At 41.0% G+C, this 23,500-nt stretch overlaps 1 protein-coding gene across 1 annotated transcript in view; it reads right to left on the reverse strand.

Moving 5' to 3' along the window:
* Positions 1–23,124, reverse strand: part of LOC138487516 (zinc finger protein 850-like) — a 56,350-nt gene extending 33,226 nt beyond the window's left edge. The window contains exon 1 of the mRNA XM_069614018.1: positions 22,926–23,124. Within this exon, the coding sequence (XP_069470119.1) occupies positions 22,926–23,124 (199 nt within the window). The remainder of the gene's footprint in view (positions 1–22,925) is intronic.
* Between the last annotated feature and the right edge of the window lie 376 nt (positions 23,125–23,500).

The raw sequence follows: 23,500 nt of genomic DNA on the forward strand, positions 1-23,500 counted from the left end.
CCTCAGTCTCACAGGCATCAGCCAGGTTGACCCGCTCCTCAACCATCTGCCCGAAGCCTGGAAAGAGCTCAGGTTTTCAATCTCTGCGGTATCCTCCAGCTGCGTGGAGAGATCTCTGGTTATGGTTTTGGCCTGGACAGGAGGTTTCAGGTAGGAAAGGCAGTCACTGTGGACCTGGAATATCACCAAAAAAGAGAGAGCAATCCGATAGGGATAGCCGCGTCCCCTGCACACTGTCTAGCAGGCCGAATGGCCTAATGGAGTTGATAATCCGAAGATAATTTTGAATGTTTATGAATTTCTTTATATTCAAAATACAGAAGATTTAGGAAAAACACATTCAATAGACAATTAGTGATCATCAACAGTAAATTCTGTTATTTATTTGTGTTTTCAAGTGCCCAACGCGTTTCGAGTCGAAAAAACTCTTCATCAGGGGCGACATATTCATCAAACAATTTCTACAAAAGGAAAATTATATACAATATATTAGTGCTTTAGATAGACTTAATAGTGAACAAAATATAACAACAAAATCACATTTGTTATGAAGACAGTAATTAGCTAAACATTTTTGCTGTATTGGTGGGTAACACATTCTATTGAAAAAAAGCCCAACATTACCCCAGTCTTTCCACATTCACCAAGTTAGTGTGATTATGCCACATATGTGTCTATATAAATTGTGGGTAGCTGACCCTATATTTTGCCCTTGGCGCAGTGAATTTTGGGGGATAATTTATTACTAAGGAGTGCAAATTATTGTGCTCGGTTGATGCAAAATGACCTCTTACCTTGAGTTATGCTTATAACCAGCAAAGACTCAGAGGGTAGTCGATTGTGTATTGTCCACTAGGCTCACGGAATCTAGTTCTTTTAAGTCTGTTCCCAATGGGGACCGAAGGCAGAAGCGATTCTCTCAAGCCTAGAGAGAAGAAGAGATATTTTATAAAAATGTATGTGAAAAGCTTTCTAAAAGGCAAAAACAGGCTTAGAGCCCAGAATTAAGTGCGTTTGCTAAGTAGTTTTAAAGTCCGGTCTAAATACTCACTTCGATTCACACCAGCAATGTAGGAGGAGTTCAGGAGCCGTGGGAGACGGCAGTTGAATGAGCCTCTCTCACATTTTACGTGTTTTTATATTGTTAAGTGTTATGACGTCACTCGCGCATGCGTTGGTGAATATGACCTCTTTTTTGCATATGTTCCCAGCCTAGATACCAAGGCTGTGTATTTTCTCCCCTGCACCTTGAACTCTGTAATCATTATTTTGAACAGTCCTCACTTTACAATTTGAATTGTTATTAACTTGGTGTGCAAGTGTATTTACCAGTTTGTGACCTGGAATATCACCTCATCCTTCCTGATGTCACAGGTCACCTCTTCCCCCCCCCCGTAAGGGCAGGAAGAGTACAGCAAGAAATTCCCCCCTTGCCGGGTAAAGATCTTCTCTGCCGGTATGTCATTGTCACAGTCATAGCAGTCATTGGGGATCTGTCCTATGATTTCAATACCTAAATCAATGGAGAAATGTTGGCCATCAATCACCATTCCAATAAAGGTGTCTGCACCCAGGGTGATACTCCCAGGGTCGCTGTTGTCCACCAATATTTGAATGGTGTTGGGTTCTAAGTCAACTAATGGTGTCGGGTTCAACCCCAACCCCTGCTGTTGGAGATGATGGTTTTAATGTGTATGAGCCTCCGGGTTTTGGAGATTCTGTTCTCTCTTAATTTTTAGGGAGATTGGGAATTGTCAGGTCAGTCCTCGGATGGTGACCTCCTCTCCAATTTGAATTTCAGCTGCATACAGTAGCAATTGAGCTGACCGAAATGCCTTTTCGGGATTATCAAAGCCCATGGGGTTAACCCCCAGTGGGGACCAGGCTTTGTGATTAATGAGGTCCAAATTATTCGTGAACCGATTGAGAATGTCACTGCCTAAGTAGAATGCAGAGGGGACATATCGCATGACCCAACAATTATACTCTATGCTTTTATCACCAATCGACATTTTTAGCATGCACCTGCTAGGCAGGACATGTTTGGAATTGGAAGTTTCCAGGCCCATTTCCCACTTGTCAATCAATTTAAATGTGGGAATGGTCTGATCTTTTGGGAGCTTTTTCCATTATTCAGGCATACTCTGGCATGAACAGCCCCCACCCATCATTTACCTGATTGGGGAGGTACAGCTGTTCACCCTTTTTCTTAATATCGGCCAAGCTTTGTGCTGGTTTGTCATCACTTTTTCTCATGCGACTTGGGTTTTCAAATTGTGGATCAAAATAACATTTCAGGGTATTTCCTTCCAGTGTGGAATGCCATTTGGAACTGGAAGGAAGGTTGATTTTCAGGGATGGTGAAGGGTTCCCATCACCAGTTTGTTGTCCTACAGCAATTACAGTGATGTCGGGGACTTGATTGTTCCTGAAATGGAACTCAATTTTGTCAGACCGCTGCTCAACCATTTGGCATTTGCCATTTAGGCTTACATAGTTGGTGCTCTGTTTTAATTTTATTGGCTGGTTAGTCTGGGTCCAGAGGACTTTGTACACACAGTCTATTAGTGGAGACAACCTCCAAACAAGGTTATTCCCTAATAGACAGTGGGTCCCCTCTGGAGTAATGAATATAACCGGGCGTTTCACCTTGTGTCGCCCAATTTTGATCTCCAGATCCGCAGTCCCCTCGATGGGAATGTCATTCCCGTCAAAGTTCTGGAGTTGTCCAAGAAGAGTTGTGAGGGGAATTTGGTGACTCTCCCCCCTTCCTGAATTGAGTTACTCAAATGCATTTTTGGACAGGAGGGTGGCTTGGGATGCGGTGTCCACCAGTGCTGAAATTGCACACTGCCCTTACACCCAGACGGGGGCATAAAACCTACCTTCTTTCTCCTCCACGGGGCAAAGGAAATGGGCATTTTGGGCTAGCTGGGCAGTTAATTTCTTTAATTTGGGACTCCGACACTGTGAGATCTTGGCCTGTTTTCTGTGTCAGAGTTCGGGAATCTGTAAATAAAATTTGGAATCCTGAGATTGGTAGGCTTTTTTCATCCCCTTTTTCCCCTTGATTCTATGCTGTCCCCCTTTCCTGGAGACAGTCACTTGAACCGGTTTGTGGGGAGGATCCCTCCTTCATTTCTAAGTTCTCAGGAGGACATTTCTGGGGTTCAGGGATAGGCAGTTCTAGGTCAGTCCCCATACCTACCCAGTCTGAGTGATGGTCTTTTGGGACCCATTTTTCTTTGGAAGGAATCCCCCCCATCCTTGAAAGATAAGACTTCCCAGAATCCTCCAAGGAATCTTCCCCTTCAAACTGGAGGACGCCGACTTCCTCCACAAAATGGGTCTTCTTTGTCCCTTTGTTTCTCCTACTTACCCTCTGTTCCGTAGGTTGCAGCTTTTCGGGGATAGGAGATTTGGGTTCAGATTCAGAGGTTTCTAGGGGCTTTTCACAGGTGAGGAAGGAAGCTTCCTCTAGGGCTTTGCATCGCCCTTCCTCCCGGGCCTCCTCCTCTGGAACCTGCTGGTTGTCAGGGTTCTCTCCCTGTCATTGTTCCGGGTTGCCAGACCCCTGGTTCGAGCTGTTCTGAGCAGCCAGGTTCATCTGAGGGTTCTACTGAGTCCTCAACACACGACTCATGTCTTGGGTCAAGCTCTGGATCTGGCGCTCCAGTTGTGACACCCTCGCAGGCTGATGGGGGTCTAGAGTCAAATCTTGGCTGCTCTCGCGAAGCGTAACTGTCCCTCCTCCCAGAGTAGCTAGGGTATTGAGGGTTTCCATGGTAGCTCTCCATCTTTGGCCTCCCCTATCCCTGCTTTGGTGGTCTAGACTCCTGAAAGCGGGGCGAGTAAGGAGGGTTGTTCTGAATGTTGGGGTTTTGAGGGTACCTGGGGAAGAAACCTAAATTAGAGAGTGGAAGATTACTGCCATCCTGAGGGAAGTTTGGAGAGAAGTTTCCTGGGGCCGCACTCACCTGATTGGATGCCCCTCCTGAGCCGGGGGGAGTCCATACATACCGAAAAGGAGTCTGTTCCCCTTGTACCTTGGGCTGATGTAGTTGGCAGGGTCAGGTGACACATTTGTGGGGTACCCTGCCTGGCTACCGCCTACTTGGGACTGGTCAGAGGGTCTTTTCTGCCTCTGGTTTGGTTGGTTAGCGGGAGGTGTATTTTTAGGTCCCCCGATTTCTAGGTCCAAAATGGGGCTAACCGTCACCTCCGCCACCTTGGTAGCAGCGGGGGTGTTGGTTTGTTTGAGGTTTTTGGGGGGGATTCTAATTTTCTACTGGCTGTTGGACCTCATAGATCCGGGTAGCTTGCTCTATTACCCAGTCCAGGGTCCTTTCATCATTGAAGTCCCTAACTAACTGCGTCATAATGTACTTAGGGAGTGCATGGAAATAGGTATTAATGAACTCCCTACTGTTCGTGCGCACCCGCCTAGTGGTTTGTGCAAATGCCTGTTTAAATTCCTGAACAAATTCTCTTGGGCTGATCCTCTCTGCACTGCGGGTTGTAGGCCGCCTTGCGAGCCTCCTGGGGGTTTCATGGAGAAGTGCTTCAAGATGGCAGCCTTGTAGGTAAACCACCTTGAATGGTTCTGATCCTCCAGCCCAGCAAAGACGCTGGAGTATTCTGGGGAGAATGTCCATTTGGCAAACTCCATAGAATTCTGGTCATTTTTAATGCCAAATGACATCATCTGGTCATACAGCTCCAGATGCTCCAAGACTGAGCACTTTGCATTTTTATGGTACAAGGTCATGAAACTTCTAATGGCTTTTATCTGTCTAATGGGGTCTTTCACCTGAATTCTCTTTTGTTTGGCAGCCTTCTTTTTCCGCTGCACCCGAGTCCATTCACCCTCAGACTCAGAGCTGCTGCTATTTGAGGTCTCATCCCTATCCTATAGGCGCTCCCTGATTCTTGGAGACTGGGATTCTCCCAGAATGATGGGGCCTAGTCTCTTCTCTCCTGTAATATTATGGGCTCTCTGGGTCACTTCCCTTGGACTCCCTCTTTCTCACGGGGAGTAGTCATCTGACTCCTCCCTTCTTCCGGGGTTGGTGGAGAACTCCCCCACCTCCCTGAATGGGTGGAGGTTTTCAAGCTGCTCTTTTGGGGCCTAAACTCAGACTCCTTTTGATCTGCAAAGTGGACCAGGTGGTTTGTTTGTTTATTATTTATAATGCGCATCATACCCAGGGGTAACAGGGCGCAGCAGTTACAAGTATATGCAAGGCTTGATTACATAGAAAGAGGTATAGAATCTACATACAAGTCATTAATTACAAGAAGGTATATACAGATGGTACCTATTTACAAGCGTAGGATACAGGATTGGTATATACAAATGATAAAGACATCTTATAGAAGCAATATATACAAGGGTTAATGTGTTTATAAATATAACCAGGTGGGCGGAGATAAGTACAAGTATATGGCAGGGAGTAGGGCAGTTATAGTTACCACAAGGGTAGCAGGTCGAGAGAAGCAAGGAAGGAGACACTCCATACAGGCATAAGGTACCACAGTAGTGAGTCCTAGCTGCTTGCTGAGCAAGAGTTATCATTACTGGTCATTAGATTTCAGCCACATAGTGTTGGATCTGAAATTTTGGCAAGATTGGTCTATTCTCAGGATGGGAGGCTGGGAGGTCCACAATTCGGCTGCTTTCACGGGGAAGCTGTTGCCTCCGATGGTGGAGCATTTGAAACTAGGTATGGAGAGGCGATCTCTGTTAGCTAATCTAAGTGGTCTCAGGGAGGTCTGTTTATGGAATCTCTCGGCCAGGTAGATGGAGGCAGCATTGTTAAGAGATTTGTGGGTGAGCGACAGGGTTTTTACAACGATTTTGTCATTGGTTGGGAGCCCGTTGTTCTGTCGACTGCACTCGGAAATGTGATCTCTTCTGGAAATGCCTAGTGCCGCTCTAAGAGCATCGTTTCGTAATGTTTGGATTCTTCTGATAGTGGCTTTAGTCAATCCTAAATACATGGCATTGCAATAGTCCAGGCGAGACAGGATGAGGGCTCAGGCCAGGATGGTGCACCTACTGTCAGAGAGAAATGGCTTGCCGGTGCAAATAATGTTGCACCTTTAAGCCGTGGAGGACGCTAAAGAATTGACCTGTTTGGCAAATGAGAGGTTTGAGTCAAGATAAAAGCCTAGTGTTTTTACCTTATGTTCCACTTTAATGCCATTGCCATCAATTATGAATGAGGAATAGTCAGAACTAGTTTTTTTAGGTTAGAGGGGGTACCCAGGATGATGAGTTCGGTTTTATCATCATTCAGGCATAGACCATGCGTGGCCATCCATGCCTGGATGATGTACACTCTATTTACCAAGGCCAAAACCTTTTCATAATCCCCTGAAAGCTGGAGGAGAATCTGGGTAGCATCTGCATAGTTAGTGTAGGTGATACCGAGATGATCCAGATCATCGAAAAGGGGCTTAGTAAAAATGTTGTAGAGCGTGGAGCGAAACGCAGGATCCCTGAGGCACACCACATGTGATGGGTATGGGGTCGGCAGCTGCGAGAGGGGAGAAGACCCTCATTGTTCGACCATTTAAGAAGGATATAATCCAGGTTAAGAAAAAACAATTTCCCAAGAACAAGCTACCTATTGGTGTCACACATATGGGCTTGAGGTCTAGACAAAGATTTGGCACATTTTGACAATAATCTTGTGTTTGAAGCAAATATCACAAGATATAACACATAGGCTAGTATTTTATCACAAATATATTAACTTTTATTAATCTTCATAAAATATTGAGCCCGGTGGGTTCAATTATTAAAAGAACACAAAGAACAATAGAGATAAATCACAATCCTGTTAAATAGCATGAAACAATCATATGGAGATAACACAGTGTGAGTCAACTTATTTCATCCTGATCCTATATCAAAAACACTATTGTTTCTCAAGGTGATGTTAGTCATTCTAAGGGTGACTTGTCAACATGAATATTTTTATAGTGAAGCTATTACAAAGAGTCCCCAGTTGGTACAGTCTGTGGGCATAAGCCCATCTATACAAAGTGTCGACAGGATAGCTCTGTTTCCAGCCTTATAGGTACAAAAAACAAAAACGTTTTTTTCATTTGTAGCTGACTGTTGTCCATTCAGCCAGTGTAGGACCAAAATAAGGCTTTCATCAGGACACGTTAGAGAGGTGTTTTTGACCCAAAACTCAGCGTCTTCACAGTGGGTTTCGAATATTAACTGGAATATCTCTAGAGACAAACAAACCAAAAAATTAAAAACTAGCTGTGTTTGAGATATCATTCATAAACATACCTCATCACCATTTCTATGACCTGCCCTGTCTTCTCTTGATCATTGTGCACCCAAGAAGAAATCTCTACGTGATTTTTCATATATGACTATGACAAAATTAAATTAAGTAAGTTATTTTGTGTTGTCTTTGTTGTCACTTTTGGAACACCTTAATGTGCACATACATTTCCTATTTTTGCATAATTCTACTTTTGTTGATCATTTCATTGTAACAAGGTGTTTGTTATTTTTAATACCTTATAGTGTAGCTGAAGTTTGTTGATTTTTTTCAAAAGGTTATTTCGAGGTCTTAAAGTACCTCCTCCATTTCTGTCATAGCGGAATGTGTCAACAAATGACCTTCCATGGCTAAAAAGGAAAGAAAGAAGAAGAGTGCATAAATGCACATGAGATGTGGTGGCACTATCTCCAAAAGATTTTTTATTATTCCTAATAACCTATTAGGATGAGGGCCTGTGTCACTCTTCCTACCTTCCGTGAGCGCTGAAGGGGATGTCATCAGCGGAAAGTTAGTGGAATAGCCGGCGTGATGCAGAAATAGTAGCATTTGTTTCGAACGCCGTTCCGGAAAAAAGCCCGTGCTGAAAGATAACAAAGGCACATGGAAAGTTGTAAAATAAAACTTTTCCAATGTGTGCTGCGGTGTAAGGCAACTTCCTATGCAGAAAGACTTACTATTGCGAAGAGAACGGGACTGTTGCTTCTCAACCTCAGACGATCGCGTTGTCTGTAAGGAACGTCTCAACAGTCATGTGATCTTTTTTACATCTTTTTAAAGGTTTAGGGACCTGCCGCTGACGTGATGACGTCTGGCCGGATGGAATAGAACTACACCCCGGACGTCTTACAAAAACTTTTTGTGTAAAATATACCGCCATTGCAAGGTCAGGAGGACCGCATGGCTAAACCGCCATTACCAAGTCAGGCTAACCGCCTGGCTATACCACCATTATACGATCAGGCTAAACGCGTGTCAGAATGTTGTATATATCAAAGAAAGGCGGAATGTTGGTGTCATTGTGAGAGATGTTGTTGAAGATCATATGTTCATACTCATTTTGATAAAATAAGATTGTTGCCACCTCTCATAGGTGCAGGATTGGAATTATTTGGACCGGAATAGACCCTAGATATAAGGATGTTCAAAAAGAAGAAACAAGGGGAAGCAAAATTACCACGTGATTATTTGTGTAAAAAAAGGTTCCATTCAATGTACAAATTTAGTCCACTGTTAACAGAATCTTGTTTGTGGATCCATTTTTGTTCTAATTTACGTAAATTGAGGTCCCTGTCTCCCCCTCGGGGATGTTGATCGAGAGTTTGTAGGACAAACCAGGTCAGGTCATTGAAAGAGTGTTTCATTTTACTATAATGATCTACTAGTGGTTTGTCTTTGATGTTATTTTTAATACATGAACGATGTTCCCCTATTCTCGTTCTGATGGTACGTTTGGATTTTCCAATGTACATAAGATTACATGGACAAATGATGCAATAGATTACCCATTTCGTTGCACAGTTGGAAAATGTTTTCAAAGTCCATGTTCCTGTTTTTACTTCAACACTTTTGACATTTTTAGTGAAATTGCACATTAGGCATTTTCCACATTTAAAATGGCCTACAACTGGCGGAAGACTCCATAGTGTGGGTTGAGTCAAAGACGTGGTGGGTAGTCTCGGGTACGTGTGAACCAATCTATCCCCGATATTTTGTAGCCGTTTAAACGCAAAACGGGGGGGAGGGATAGAAAAAGCTTCAGTATTAATCATTTTCCAATGTTTGAGAATAGTTCTCCTCAAGGCATTACTGATCGGAGTGTAGGTTGTTACACAGGTGATTTTTTCTAACTGCACACGGTCCTGTTTTACAAGGCAAAGGAAATGGAGGAGGTACTTTAAGACCTCGAAATAACCTTTTGAAAAAAATCAACAAACTTCAGCTACACTATAAGGTATTAAAAATAACAAACACCTTGTTACAATGAAATGATCAACAAAAGTAGAATTATGCAAAAATAGGAAATGTATGTGCACATTAAGGTGTTCCAAAAGTGACAACAAAGACAACACAAAATAACTTACTTAATTTAATTTTGTCATAGTCATATATGAAAAATCACGTAGAGATTTCTTCTTGGGTGCACAATGATCAAGAGAAGACAGGGCAGGTCATAGAAATGGTGATGAGGTATGTTTATGAATGATATCTCAAACACAGCTAGTTTTTAATTTTTTGGTTTGTTTGTCTCTAGAGATATTCCAGTTAATATTCGAAACCCACTGTGAAGACGCTGAGTTTTGGGTCAAAAACACCTCTCTAACGTGTCCTGATGAAAGCCTTATTTTGGTCCTACACTGGCTGAATGGACAACAGTCAGCTACAAATGAAAAAAACGTTTTTGTTTTTTGTACCTATAAGGCTGGAAACAGAGCTATCCTGTCGACACTTTGTATAGATGGGCTTATGCCCACAGACTGTACCAACTGGGGACTCTTTGTAATAGCTTCACTATAAAAATATTCATGTTGACAAGTCACCCTTAGAATGACTAACATCACCTTGAGAAACAATAGTGTTTTGATATAGGATCAGGATGAAATAAGTTGACTCACACTGTGTTATCTCCATATGATTGTTTCATGCTATTTAACAGGATTGTGATTTATCTCTATTGTTCTTTGTGTTCTTTTAATAATTGAACCCACCGGGCTCAATATTTTATGAAGATTAATAAAAGTTAATATATTTGTGATAAAATACTAGCCTATGTGTTATATCTTGTGATATTTGCTTCAAACACAAGATTATTGTCAAAATGTGCCAAATCTTTGTCTAGACCTCAAGCCCATATGTGTGACACCAATAGGTAGCTTGTTCTTGGGAAATTGTTTTTTCTTATCATGTTTTGACCACATCCCACAAGCCCCTAAATAAAAAAGTGGTCCCTTGCTCATTAAACTTCCCCAGTTTTAGGACAACCCGCGTGGTTGGTTGAGTATTTTGCGAAAGCATAAAATGGAAAACGTACATATTGTTTCATTTACAGAGGATATGTACAAAAAATGCATTGGTCTGCCTTCGATTCTAGAGACCCCTGTTGCGGGACCCTCTGTTGCCGCACCTAATAATACAAATGATGTGGATCTTTTTGCGCAAAAAACAAAAAAGTTAATACGCACCCAATCTCACGGACAACTCATGATAGAGTACCTAAAAGCCGGAGTTATACCTGAGGGCTTACAGGTCAAAAACATACCTAGAGTCTTCCTAGATAATCCTAAATTTATGAAAGGATTCAGTGGTGTAGGCAACAAATGTTCCCGTGACTGGGTGATTTTGATTATAGAAACAGCAGAAGAAGAAAGTAAAAAACAACAAGTTGAGATTGATACCCTAGAAAAGAAGATTGCAACTGATTTGGGTATCACTGAGGCTAAATCCACTCTAGAAAAAATGAATATAGAAATGTCTAAATTTCAAACACTAACATTAGACAAAAAAATTTGGAAACTAAAAAAAGACATTGCAAATTATAAAGAGGAAATCACATATCCATATCTAGTCTCTGGTTTTTTTCAACAACATAACCCAAATCAGACTAATTGGAATGGACAGCCACAAATGAGACCCCAAAGAAATACCAAGTGGGTTACTTTCTCTAATTCTTCAAACAGTAGTGATTCAGACAGCTCTACAAATACCCCCAATCCAAGTGGCATCCCACAACCTCAAAGAGGACAACAACAACAGTTTTTTCAACGACGAGGAAATCGGGGAAGAAACAGACAATGGGGCAATCACGGGATGCGGACCCGCCAATGGATCCCCCCGTCAACATGGTAACCCCTATTTTCAATTTAAGCAAACACATACTATTGCCCGATGAAATAAAACTTCTGTCCAAAGGCCTATCTTTTGTTCCAGCATCTCGGGCAGACTTGTTTCAAACAGAAATCGAAATGAGAAACTTCTTTCGTGCTGTTAGACTACGCTTTTTCTTTCATGATAAAAACGATCCAGTTCCAGAGAGCGACAACAAATCGGGAAAAAAACCACCTTCCAACTTTACCCCCTTACAATCCATGGTATCTCCTGAAATTCTGGCCTTTGAAAATAGAATATTAAGAGATATGAAATTTCTCTGTACTAACAAAAACAAACAGACATATAATCTTTCGAAAGCAGAACAACTGGCTTTAAAAAATTTGGAATCTAATTCCTCATTTGTAATAAAACCGGCAGACAAAGGTGGAGGCATTGTTTTATGGGGATCTGATCTTTACGATCTAGAAGTCAATAGACAATTATCCGATCTAACGGTCTACAAACCCATTCCATCAGACCCCACCATAAAGATCATGGAAGAAATTATGAGTCTGATGACACATGCGGCCCATGAAGGGTGGATAAATGATGATGAAAAACTGTTTTTGGTAAATAAACATCCAGTCATCCCGGCTTTTTATTGCCTACCAAAAATACATAAGAACGTCACATGCCCTCCTGGACGACCCATAGTTTCTGCTATAGGCTCACTTTTGGAACCCTTGTCAGTCTATGCAGACGTGTTTCTCAGACCTTTTGTCAAGAAAATGAAATCATATATCCAAGATTCCACTGCAATGATAAACATCTTGCACTCTGTCACTCTACTACCAGATGACGTTTTTGTCACCCTTGACATCACATCACTCTATACGAATATACCACAGATGAAATGCATTGACGTAATGTTCAAACTATTGGAAACACGGACTGATAAACAACCCCCGTCAGCATTCATTGCAGAGTGCATACATATTGCCCTTAGAAAAAATTTCTTTATTCATAAGAATTCTTTTTATCAACAACTTAATGGCACAAGTATGGGGGCTACTTTTGCCCCCGATTTGGCCAATTTATATATGGATCATTTTGAGAACATCCATATATACAATGACACGAATCCCTTCGGGAAAAATATCCATGCATGGTACCGCTATATTGATGACATCTTTATGATTTGGCGCGGCACGATGCAAGAACTTACCAGTTTCAATATTTGGCTGAATCAATGCGAACTATCGCTTCAGTTTACGTGGGAAGCTAACAAGAAAGAAATTCCTTTCTTAGACCTTCTCATATATCGTACATCTGATAACAATATTGGAACTAGTCTGTATAAAAAACCAACCCAAAAAAATACACTCTTGCATTTCGAAAGTTTTCATCCTCACTCACTTAAAGAAAATCTTCCATTTGGACAGTTTCTGAGGATTAGGCGAAACTGTTCAGATAAACAAGATTTCCTAGTCCACAGCGAAAAACTAAAAAATAACCTAAAAGTAAGGGGCTATCCGCCCCATACCATCAGAAGATCCTATAAAAGGGCAAAAAACACCCCTAGAGCTGCCTGCCTTGTTAAACAGGACCGTGTGCAGTTAGAAAAAATCACCTGTGTAACAACCTACACTCCGATCAGTAATGCCTTGAGGAGAACTATTCTCAAACATTGGAAAATGATTAATACTGAAGCTTTTTCTATCCCTCCCCCCCGTTTTGCGTTTAAACGGCTACAAAATATCGGGGATAGATTGGTTCACACGTACCCGAGACTACCCACCACGTCTTTGACTCAACCCACACTATGGAGTCTTCCGCCAGTTGTAGGCCATTTTAAATGTGGAAAATGCCTAATGTGCAATTTCACTAAAAATGTCAAAAGTGTTGAAGTAAAAACAGGAACATGGACTTTGAAAACATTTTCCAACTGTGCAACGAAATGGGTAATCTATTGCATCATTTGTCCATGTAATCTTATGTACATTGGAAAATCCAAACGTACCATCAGAACGAGAATAGGGGAACATCGTTCATGTATTAAAAATAACATCAAAGACAAACCACTAGTAGATCATTATAGTAAAATGAAACACTCTTTCAATGACCTGACCTGGTTTGTCCTACAAACTCTCGATCAACATCCCCGAGGGGGAGACAGGGACCTCAATTTACGTAAATTAGAACAAAAATGGATCCACAAACAAGATTCTGTTAACAGTGGACTAAATTTGTACATTGAATGGAACCTTTTTTTACACAAATAATCACGTGGTAATTTTGCTTCCCCTTGTTTCTTCTTTTTGAACATCCTTATATCTAGGGTCTATTCCGGTCCAAATAATTCCAATCCTGCACCTATGAGAGGTGGCAACAATCTTATTTTATCAAAATGAGTATGAACATATGATCTTCAACAACATCTCTCACAATGACACCAACATTCCGCCTTTCTTTGATATATACAACATTCTGACACGCGTTTAGCCTGATCGTATAATGGTGGTATAGCCAGGCGGTTAGCCTGACTTGGTAATGGCGGTTTAGCCATGCGGTCTTCCTGACCTTGCAATGGCGGTATATTTTACACAAAAAGTTTTTGTAAGACGTCCGGGGTGTAGTTCTATTCCATCCGGCCAGACGTCATCACGTCAGCGGCAGGTCCCTAAACCTTTAAAAAGATGTAAAAAAGATCACATGACTGTTGAGACGTTCCTTACAGACAACGCGATCGTCTGAGGTTGAGAAGCAACAGTCCCGTTCTCTTCGCAATAGTAAGTCTTTCTGCATAGGAAGTTGCCTTACACCGCAGCACACATTGGAAAAGTTTTATTTTACAACTTTCCATGTGCCTTTGTTATCTTTCAGCACGGGCTTTTTTCCGGAACGGCGTTCGAAACAAATGCTACTATTTCTGCATCACGCCGGCTATTCCACTAACTTTCCGCTGATGACATCCCCTTCAGCGCTCACGGAAGGTAGGAAGAGTGACACAGGCCCTCATCCTAATAGGTTATTAGGAATAATAAAAAATCTTTTGGAGATAGTGCCACCACATCTCATGTGCATTTATGCACTCTTCTTCTTTCTTTCCTTTTTAGCCATGGAAGGTCATTTGTTGACACATTCCGCTATGACAGAAATGGAGGAGGTACTTTAAGACCTCGAAATAACCTTTTGAAAAAAATCAACAAACTTCAGCTACACTATAAGGTATTAAAAATAACAAACACCTTGTTACAATGAAATGATCAACAAAAGTAGAATTATGCAAAAATAGGAAATGTATGTGCACATTAAGGTGTTCCAAAAGTGACAACAAAGACAACACAAAATAACTTACTTAATTTAATTTTGTCATAGTCATATATGAAAAATCACGTAGAGATTTCTTCTTGGGTGCACAATGATCAAGAGAAGACAGGGCAGGTCATAGAAATGGTGATGAGGTATGTTTATGAATGATATCTCAAACACAGCTAGTTTTTAATTTTTTGGTTTGTTTGTCTCTAGAGATATTCCAGTTAATATTCGAAACCCACTGTGAAGACGCTGAGTTTTGGGTCAAAAACACCTCTCTAACGTGTCCTGATGAAAGCCTTATTTTGGTCCTACACTGGCTGAATGGACAACAGTCAGCTACAAATGAAAAAAACGTTTTTGTTTTTTGTACCTATAAGGCTGGAAACAGAGCTATCCTGTCGACACTTTGTATAGATGGGCTTATGCCCACAGACTGTACCAACTGGGGACTCTTTGTAATAGCTTCACTATAAAAATATTCATGTTGACAAGTCACCCTTAGAATGACTAACATCACCTTGAGAAACAATAGTGTTTTGATATAGGATCAGGATGAAATAAGTTGACTCACACTGTGTTATCTCCATATGATTGTTTCATGCTATTTAACAGGATTGTGATTTATCTCTATTGTTCTTTGTGTTCTTTTAATAATTGAACCCACCGGGCTCAATATTTTATGAAGATTAATAAAAGTTAATATATTTGTGATAAAATACTAGCCTATGTGTTATATCTTGTGATATTTGCTTCAAACACAAGATTATTGTCAAAATGTGCCAAATCTTTGTCTAGACCTCAAGCCCATATGTGTGACACCAATAGGTAGCTTGTTCTTGGGAAATTGTTTTTTCTTATCATGTTTTGACCACATCCCACAAGCCCCTAAATAAAAAAGTGGTCCCTTGCTCATTAAACTTCCCCAGTTTTAGGACAACCCGCGTGGTTGGTTGAGTATTTTGCGAAAGCATAAAATGGAAAACGTACATATTGTTTCATTTACAGAGGATATGTACAAAAAATGCATTGGTCTGCCTTCGATTCTAGAGACCCCTGTTGCGGGACCCTCTGTTGCCGCACCTAATAATACAAATGATGTGGATCTTTTTGCGCAAAAAACAAAAAAGTTAATACGCACCCAATCTCACGGACAACTCATGATAGAGTACCTAAAAGCCGGAGTTATACCTGAGGGCTTACAGGTCAAAAACATACCTAGAGTCTTCCTAGATAATCCTAAATTTATGAAAGGATTCAGTGGTGTAGGCAACAAATGTTCCCGTGACTGGGTGATTTTGATTATAGAAACAGCAGAAGAAGAAAGTAAAAAACAACAAGTTGAGATTGATACCCTAGAAAAGAAGATTGCAACTGATTTGGGTATCACTGAGGCTAAATCCACTCTAGAAAAAATGAATATAGAAATGTCTAAATTTCAAACACTAACATTAGACAAAAAAATTTGGAAACTAAAAAAAGACATTGCAAATTATAAAGAGGAAATCACATATCCATATCTAGTCTCTGGTTTTTTTCAACAACATAACCCAAATCAGACTAATTGGAATGGACAGCCACAAATGAGACCCCAAAGAAATACCAAGTGGGTTACTTTCTCTAATTCTTCAAACAGTAGTGATTCAGACAGCTCTACAAATACCCCCAATCCAAGTGGCATCCCACAACCTCAAAGAGGACAACAACAACAGTTTTTTCAACGACGAGGAAATCGGGGAAGAAACAGACAATGGGGCAATCACGGGATGCGGACCCGCCAATGGATCCCCCCGTCAACATGGTAACCCCTATTTTCAATTTAAGCAAACACATACTATTGCCCGATGAAATAAAACTTCTGTCCAAAGGCCTATCTTTTGTTCCAGCATCTCGGGCAGACTTGTTTCAAACAGAAATCGAAATGAGAAACTTCTTTCGTGCTGTTAGACTACGCTTTTTCTTTCATGATAAAAACGATCCAGTTCCAGAGAGCGACAACAAATCGGGAAAAAAACCACCTTCCAACTTTACCCCCTTACAATCCATGGTATCTCCTGAAATTCTGGCCTTTGAAAATAGAATATTAAGAGATATGAAATTTCTCTGTACTAACAAAAACAAACAGACATATAATCTTTCGAAAGCAGAACAACTGGCTTTAAAAAATTTGGAATCTAATTCCTCATTTGTAATAAAACCGGCAGACAAAGGTGGAGGCATTGTTTTATGGGGATCTGATCTTTACGATCTAGAAGTCAATAGACAATTATCCGATCTAACGGTCTACAAACCCATTCCATCAGACCCCACCATAAAGATCATGGAAGAAATTATGAGTCTGATGACACATGCGGCCCATGAAGGGTGGATAAATGATGATGAAAAACTGTTTTTGGTAAATAAACATCCAGTCATCCCGGCTTTTTATTGCCTACCAAAAATACATAAGAACGTCACATGCCCTCCTGGACGACCCATAGTTTCTGCTATAGGCTCACTTTTGGAACCCTTGTCAGTCTATGCAGACGTGTTTCTCAGACCTTTTGTCAAGAAAATGAAATCATATATCCAAGATTCCACTGCAATGATAAACATCTTGCACTCTGTCACTCTACTACCAGATGACGTTTTTGTCACCCTTGACATCACATCACTCTATACGAATATACCACAGATGAAATGCATTGACGTAATGTTCAAACTATTGGAAACACGGACTGATAAACAACCCCCGTCAGCATTCATTGCAGAGTGCATACATATTGCCCTTAGAAAAAATTTCTTTATTCATAAGAATTCTTTTTATCAACAACTTAATGGCACAAGTATGGGGGCTACTTTTGCCCCCGATTTGGCCAATTTATATATGGATCATTTTGAGAACATCCATATATACAATGACACGAATCCCTTCGGGAAAAATATCCATGCATGGTACCGCTATATTGATGACATCTTTATGATTTGGCGCGGCACGATGCAAGAACTTACCAGTTTCAATATTTGGCTGAATCAATGCGAACTATCGCTTCAGTTTACGTGGGAAGCTAACAAGAAAGAAATTCCTTTCTTAGACCTTCTCATATATCGTACATCTGATAACAATATTGGAACTAGTCTGTATAAAAAACCAACCCAAAAAAATACACTCTTGCATTTCGAAAGTTTTCATCCTCACTCACTTAAAGAAAATCTTCCATTTGGACAGTTTCTGAGGATTAGGCGAAACTGTTCAGATAAACAAGATTTCCTAGTCCACAGCGAAAAACTAAAAAATAACCTAAAAGTAAGGGGCTATCCGCCCCATACCATCAGAAGATCCTATAAAAGGGCAAAAAACACCCCTAGAGCTGCCTGCCTTGTTAAACAGGACCGTGTGCAGTTAGAAAAAATCACCTGTGTAACAACCTACACTCCGATCAGTAATGCCTTGAGGAGAACTATTCTCAAACATTGGAAAATGATTAATACTGAAGCTTTTTCTATCCCTCCCCCCCGTTTTGCGTTTAAACGGCTACAAAATATCGGGGATAGATTGGTTCACACGTACCCGAGACTACCCACCACGTCTTTGACTCAACCCACACTATGGAGTCTTCCGCCAGTTGTAGGCCATTTTAAATGTGGAAAATGCCTAATGTGCAATTTCACTAAAAATGTCAAAAGTGTTGAAGTAAAAACAGGAACATGGACTTTGAAAACATTTTCCAACTGTGCAACGAAATGGGTAATCTATTGCATCATTTGTCCATGTAATCTTATGTACATTGGAAAATCCAAACGTACCATCAGAACGAGAATAGGGGAACATCGTTCATGTATTAAAAATAACATCAAAGACAAACCACTAGTAGATCATTATAGTAAAATGAAACACTCTTTCAATGACCTGACCTGGTTTGTCCTACAAACTCTCGATCAACATCCCCGAGGGGGAGACAGGGACCTCAATTTACGTAAATTAGAACAAAAATGGATCCACAAACAAGATTCTGTTAACAGTGGACTAAATTTGTACATTGAATGGAACCTTTTTTTACACAAATAATCACGTGGTAATTTTGCTTCCCCTTGTTTCTTCTTTTTGAACATCCTTATATCTAGGGTCTATTCCGGTCCAAATAATTCCAATCCTGCACCTATGAGAGGTGGCAACAATCTTATTTTATCAAAATGAGTATGAACATATGATCTTCAACAACATCTCTCACAATGACACCAACATTCCGCCTTTCTTTGATATATACAACATTCTGACACGCGTTTAGCCTGATCGTATAATGGTGGTATAGCCAGGCGGTTAGCCTGACTTGGTAATGGCGGTTTAGCCATGCGGTCTTCCTGACCTTGCAATGGCGGTATATTTTACACAAAAAGTTTTTGTAAGACGTCCGGGGTGTAGTTCTATTCCATCCGGCCAGACGTCATCACGTCAGCGGCAGGTCCCTAAACCTTTAAAAAGATGTAAAAAAGATCACATGACTGTTGAGACGTTCCTTACAGACAACGCGATCGTCTGAGGTTGAGAAGCAACAGTCCCGTTCTCTTCGCAATAGTAAGTCTTTCTGCATAGGAAGTTGCCTTACACCGCAGCACACATTGGAAAAGTTTTATTTTACAACTTTCCATGTGCCTTTGTTATCTTTCAGCACGGGCTTTTTTCCGGAACGGCGTTCGAAACAAATGCTACTATTTCTGCATCACGCCGGCTATTCCACTAACTTTCCGCTGATGACATCCCCTTCAGCGCTCACGGAAGGTAGGAAGAGTGACACAGGCCCTCATCCTAATAGGTTATTAGGAATAATAAAAAATCTTTTGGAGATAGTGCCACCACATCTCATGTGCATTTATGCACTCTTCTTCTTTCTTTCCTTTTTAGCCATGGAAGGTCATTTGTTGACACATTCCGCTATGACAGAAATGGAGGAGGTACTTTAAGACCTCGAAATAACCTTTTGAAAAAAATCAACAAACTTCAGCTACACTATAAGGTATTAAAAATAACAAACACCTTGTTACAATGAAATGATCAACAAAAGTAGAATTATGCAAAAATAGGAAATGTATGTGCACATTAAGGTGTTCCAAAAGTGACAACAAAGACAACACAAAATAACTTACTTAATTTAATTTTGTCATAGTCATATATGAAAAATCACGTAGAGATTTCTTCTTGGGTGCACAATGATCAAGAGAAGACAGGGCAGGTCATAGAAATGGTGATGAGGTATGTTTATGAATGATATCTCAAACACAGCTAGTTTTTAATTTTTTGGTTTGTTTGTCTCTAGAGATATTCCAGTTAATATTCGAAACCCACTGTGAAGACGCTGAGTTTTGGGTCAAAAACACCTCTCTAACGTGTCCTGATGAAAGCCTTATTTTGGTCCTACACTGGCTGAATGGACAACAGTCAGCTACAAATGAAAAAAACGTTTTTGTTTTTTGTACCTATAAGGCTGGAAACAGAGCTATCCTGTCGACACTTTGTATAGATGGGCTTATGCCCACAGACTGTACCAACTGGGGACTCTTTGTAATAGCTTCACTATAAAAATATTCATGTTGACAAGTCACCCTTAGAATGACTAACATCACCTTGAGAAACAATAGTGTTTTGATATAGGATCAGGATGAAATAAGTTGACTCACACTGTGTTATCTCCATATGATTGTTTCATGCTATTTAACAGGATTGTGATTTATCTCTATTGTTCTTTGTGTTCTTTTAATAATTGAACCCACCGGGCTCAATATTTTATGAAGATTAATAAAAGTTAATATATTTGTGATAAAATACTAGCCTATGTGTTATATCTTGTGATATTTGCTTCAAACACAAGATTATTGTCAAAATGTGCCAAATCTTTGTCTAGACCTCAAGCCCATATGTGTGACACCAATAGGTAGCTTGTTCTTGGGAAATTGTTTTTTCTTATCATGTTTTGACCACATCCCACAAGCCCCTAAATAAAAAAGTGGTCCCTTGCTCATTAAACTTCCCCGGATATAATCCAGGTGACAGCGTCGTCAGAGAAGTGTGCTGCTGTGTCAAGATGGTTGCAAAGAATAGTGTGGTCAACCAGGTCTAATGCAGCTGAGAGATCTAGGAGGAGGAGTAGGGCTGATTTGCCATTGTCTCTAAGATCATCAACTTGGGACTTGAGATCGATGAGGGCTGTCTCCGTTCCATGTTGGGTACGGAAGCCTGATTGTCTGGCTCCTAGTAGGTGGTGCAATTCCAGGTGCTTTTGGATTTGTATATAAGCTACCATGTCCAGAACATTTAGAAGGAAGGGCACTGTAGTGATTGGCCTGTAATTGGTAGGTGTAGATGGGTCAAGAGTAGGTATTTTTTAGGAGTGGGAGTACCCAGGATTGTTTAAGGTTGGTAGGGATGATGCCAGTAGAGAAGGACGCGTTGATAAGTTTTGTTATAAAGGGTGATAGGTCTCGGGCCGCATCCTTGATGAGCTGCGCAGGGTAGAGATCGCCCTGGCAGTTGGAGGGTTTGAGGGACAGAATCATTCTTTCCACTTCAGGAATAGAACATGTAGTGAAGTTGAATCGGGTGGATTCATCAGCATTTGTATTCCCAGTTATTTTGGATAGAGGAGGATTATTTAGAGAAGCTCTTTTACAGGAAATTTTGTTTTGTAGGGTGGATATTTTATTGGCTACGGCGCGTTGGATATCTGAACACCATTTTTTATCTTTGGTACATGTGTCAGGTAATGCTATAGGGGTCTCTATTTATTTATGAATGGTGAATAGTTCCTTCATGTTGGACTTGGCTTGGGATATGCGCGTGTCGAAGGATATTCGTTTGGCTAGGCATATTTCTTTTTTTATAGAGGGCAGACAGTTTGGTGAGTTTAAGTTTGTTTGCTTCTGATGGTAGTTTTTTCCAGGCAGCCTCACAGTTTCTTTTTTGTTGCCTTAGGTTTTTTAGGAAGGGTGTAAACCATTTATTCAAGTGTGTTTTTGGCTTGCTTGGTCTAAGTTTGAGGGGGTCAATCTGGTCCAAAGAGGTGGTCATAATTTTGTTGTATTCCTCGACCAGGCTCTCGGGATCGGTATTGTCTGGGGCAGGTTGAGGGTGGGAAGTAAGGCCGGGATAAGCCTGTAAACAGTAATATTCTTTTTGTTTCTGGTTAGTGTGTGTGGAGCCCTGAGGGCGGGTGGAGGTGGGGGTCTGTTAGTAGAAAGCATGAATGACACAAGGTGATGGTCAGTCCAAGCTAGTGGTGAGATGGAGAGAATGTTGACCTGGCAGTTATGGTCTGCCACCCAGTCAAGTATTCTACCTTTGTTGTGGGTGGTTCCTTTGTAGCTGATTTTTCTGCCAGTATAACTCCCTGGTTTTCTCTTCATAGGAGTCTTCCTGGTCAGATACATTGGCCGCAATATTATTGAACCGGAATAGGGAGGCACGTCCATCAATCTCTGATGGACGCTGGCCTGCCGGCTCATTCATGCTAGGCCTAATTGAGTCCGGCTGCCTCATGGTTCCTGGTTCTTGTGCACTTGTAGACATGAAATTGGTAGCGCCTTGGACGTATAGGTTGGTAAGTTGGCTTGAGGCCCTTGGAACAGAGGGCATCACACTGTAATCAGGGGTTGCCCCGGCCCTCTCTAACTGTTCAGGGTTCCTCAAGTCCTTATTTAACATAGCACACTGTTTCTAACCTCTCGGATTTCTCTTTCTCAGCCCCTATTTCTTGACAGTATGCAAAGGCCTGGGTTTTGTGCTCTGCTATCAGGGCTTGACTGACTTCTATGACCTTCTCTTGTGCTACTATTTGGGTCTGGAGTCCCCTGTTCTCATCACCAAGGGCCTAATTTTCTTTTTTGTGCTTCCTGTATTGTCTGGGAGTACTCAGACCACTTCTGCTGCAGAAGATGCATCTCCTCCCTCTGCGCATTTTTGGTCTGTATTGTCTGTTCTAAATCACATTCTATTTGTCTTATGTGCCCCATTAATGTTTAATTCTCTAATTTTAGGTTAGTCAGTTCCAGAAAACATGACTCACTTCTCTCCAGGTTGGTTTTTAATTTGCACACTTCCTAGCACAGGGCATCTTTTTCCTGATACAGTGCAAATTTCTGTTCACTAAGGTTATCTCTCTGTTGTTTTATAGTGCCTAACTTCTGGCGTTTCTGATCAAAATCTGTTTGGGAATGGACTGCTTTAATGATTTACTTATTATTCTCCTTCCTCTTCCAATTGCTTGATCTAATTTTGTAATGCAATCATATCCTCTAAGCAGGTTCTATTGTATATCACTTGTTGGTCCAATTTTAGTTGACTCTCTTTCAGGGAATCCACCCTTTCTTGGCACTCTTCTTTTAGTGCAGATAACTGGGACACCTGCTCTGAATTATTTTGTTGCTGTACTGCCAACTCCTCCTTTAGCTGCTTGATGAGGTTTCCTAATTCTAACTCAGAATGTTGGCTCTCTCGTATTTTCTCCTCCACCTGCCTTTACTCACTCTGTGTTTGATTTAAAGGCTCAGCCTGATTTTGCACAGAGAGTGCACTTTCTTGGTACCTTTCTTCCATGACTATCATGTGGAAGTACATGTATGCAGTGAGTTGGACCATCTTAATATGCTCATCTTTGATGTTCTGAGTGTTACAGAACTCAATCAGGGCTTGATGTAACAGGCCACTGCCCAGACACACCTCCATGTTTATAGAGGTCATCCTTTGCATCATACTGGATAGCCAGGCCTCTTGCCCCTGCTCTGCCCATTCCCTTCTAATGAATAATTCGGACAGAAGGTGCTGCCGAGCCATGTTAATTTCCATGGTGCTCATTATGAAGAGTGTTCTTCCTTTGGTTATCTGTGCAAAAACAACATCACTACCCTGCTCTTGCCTAGTTTATGGTTACAATATTTAATTTTGAGACACAGGCCTGATAACTACGGTACATGTTTTTGGATGGCGCCTTTACAGTGAACACAGCTTTCTAAACACTAAAGGTACACTACCTTCAAAGGTTAGTCTACTGCATTGGACTTTCACGGGTGAAAACTCTAACCTCAATCACGGCACAAGCCCC

The sequence above is a fragment of the Ambystoma mexicanum genome, chromosome 9 (assembly GCF_040938575.1).
Source record: "Ambystoma mexicanum isolate Mex_15411 chromosome 9, UKY_AmexF1_1, whole genome shotgun sequence".
Lineage (NCBI taxonomy): Eukaryota > Metazoa > Chordata > Amphibia > Caudata > Ambystomatidae > Ambystoma > Ambystoma mexicanum.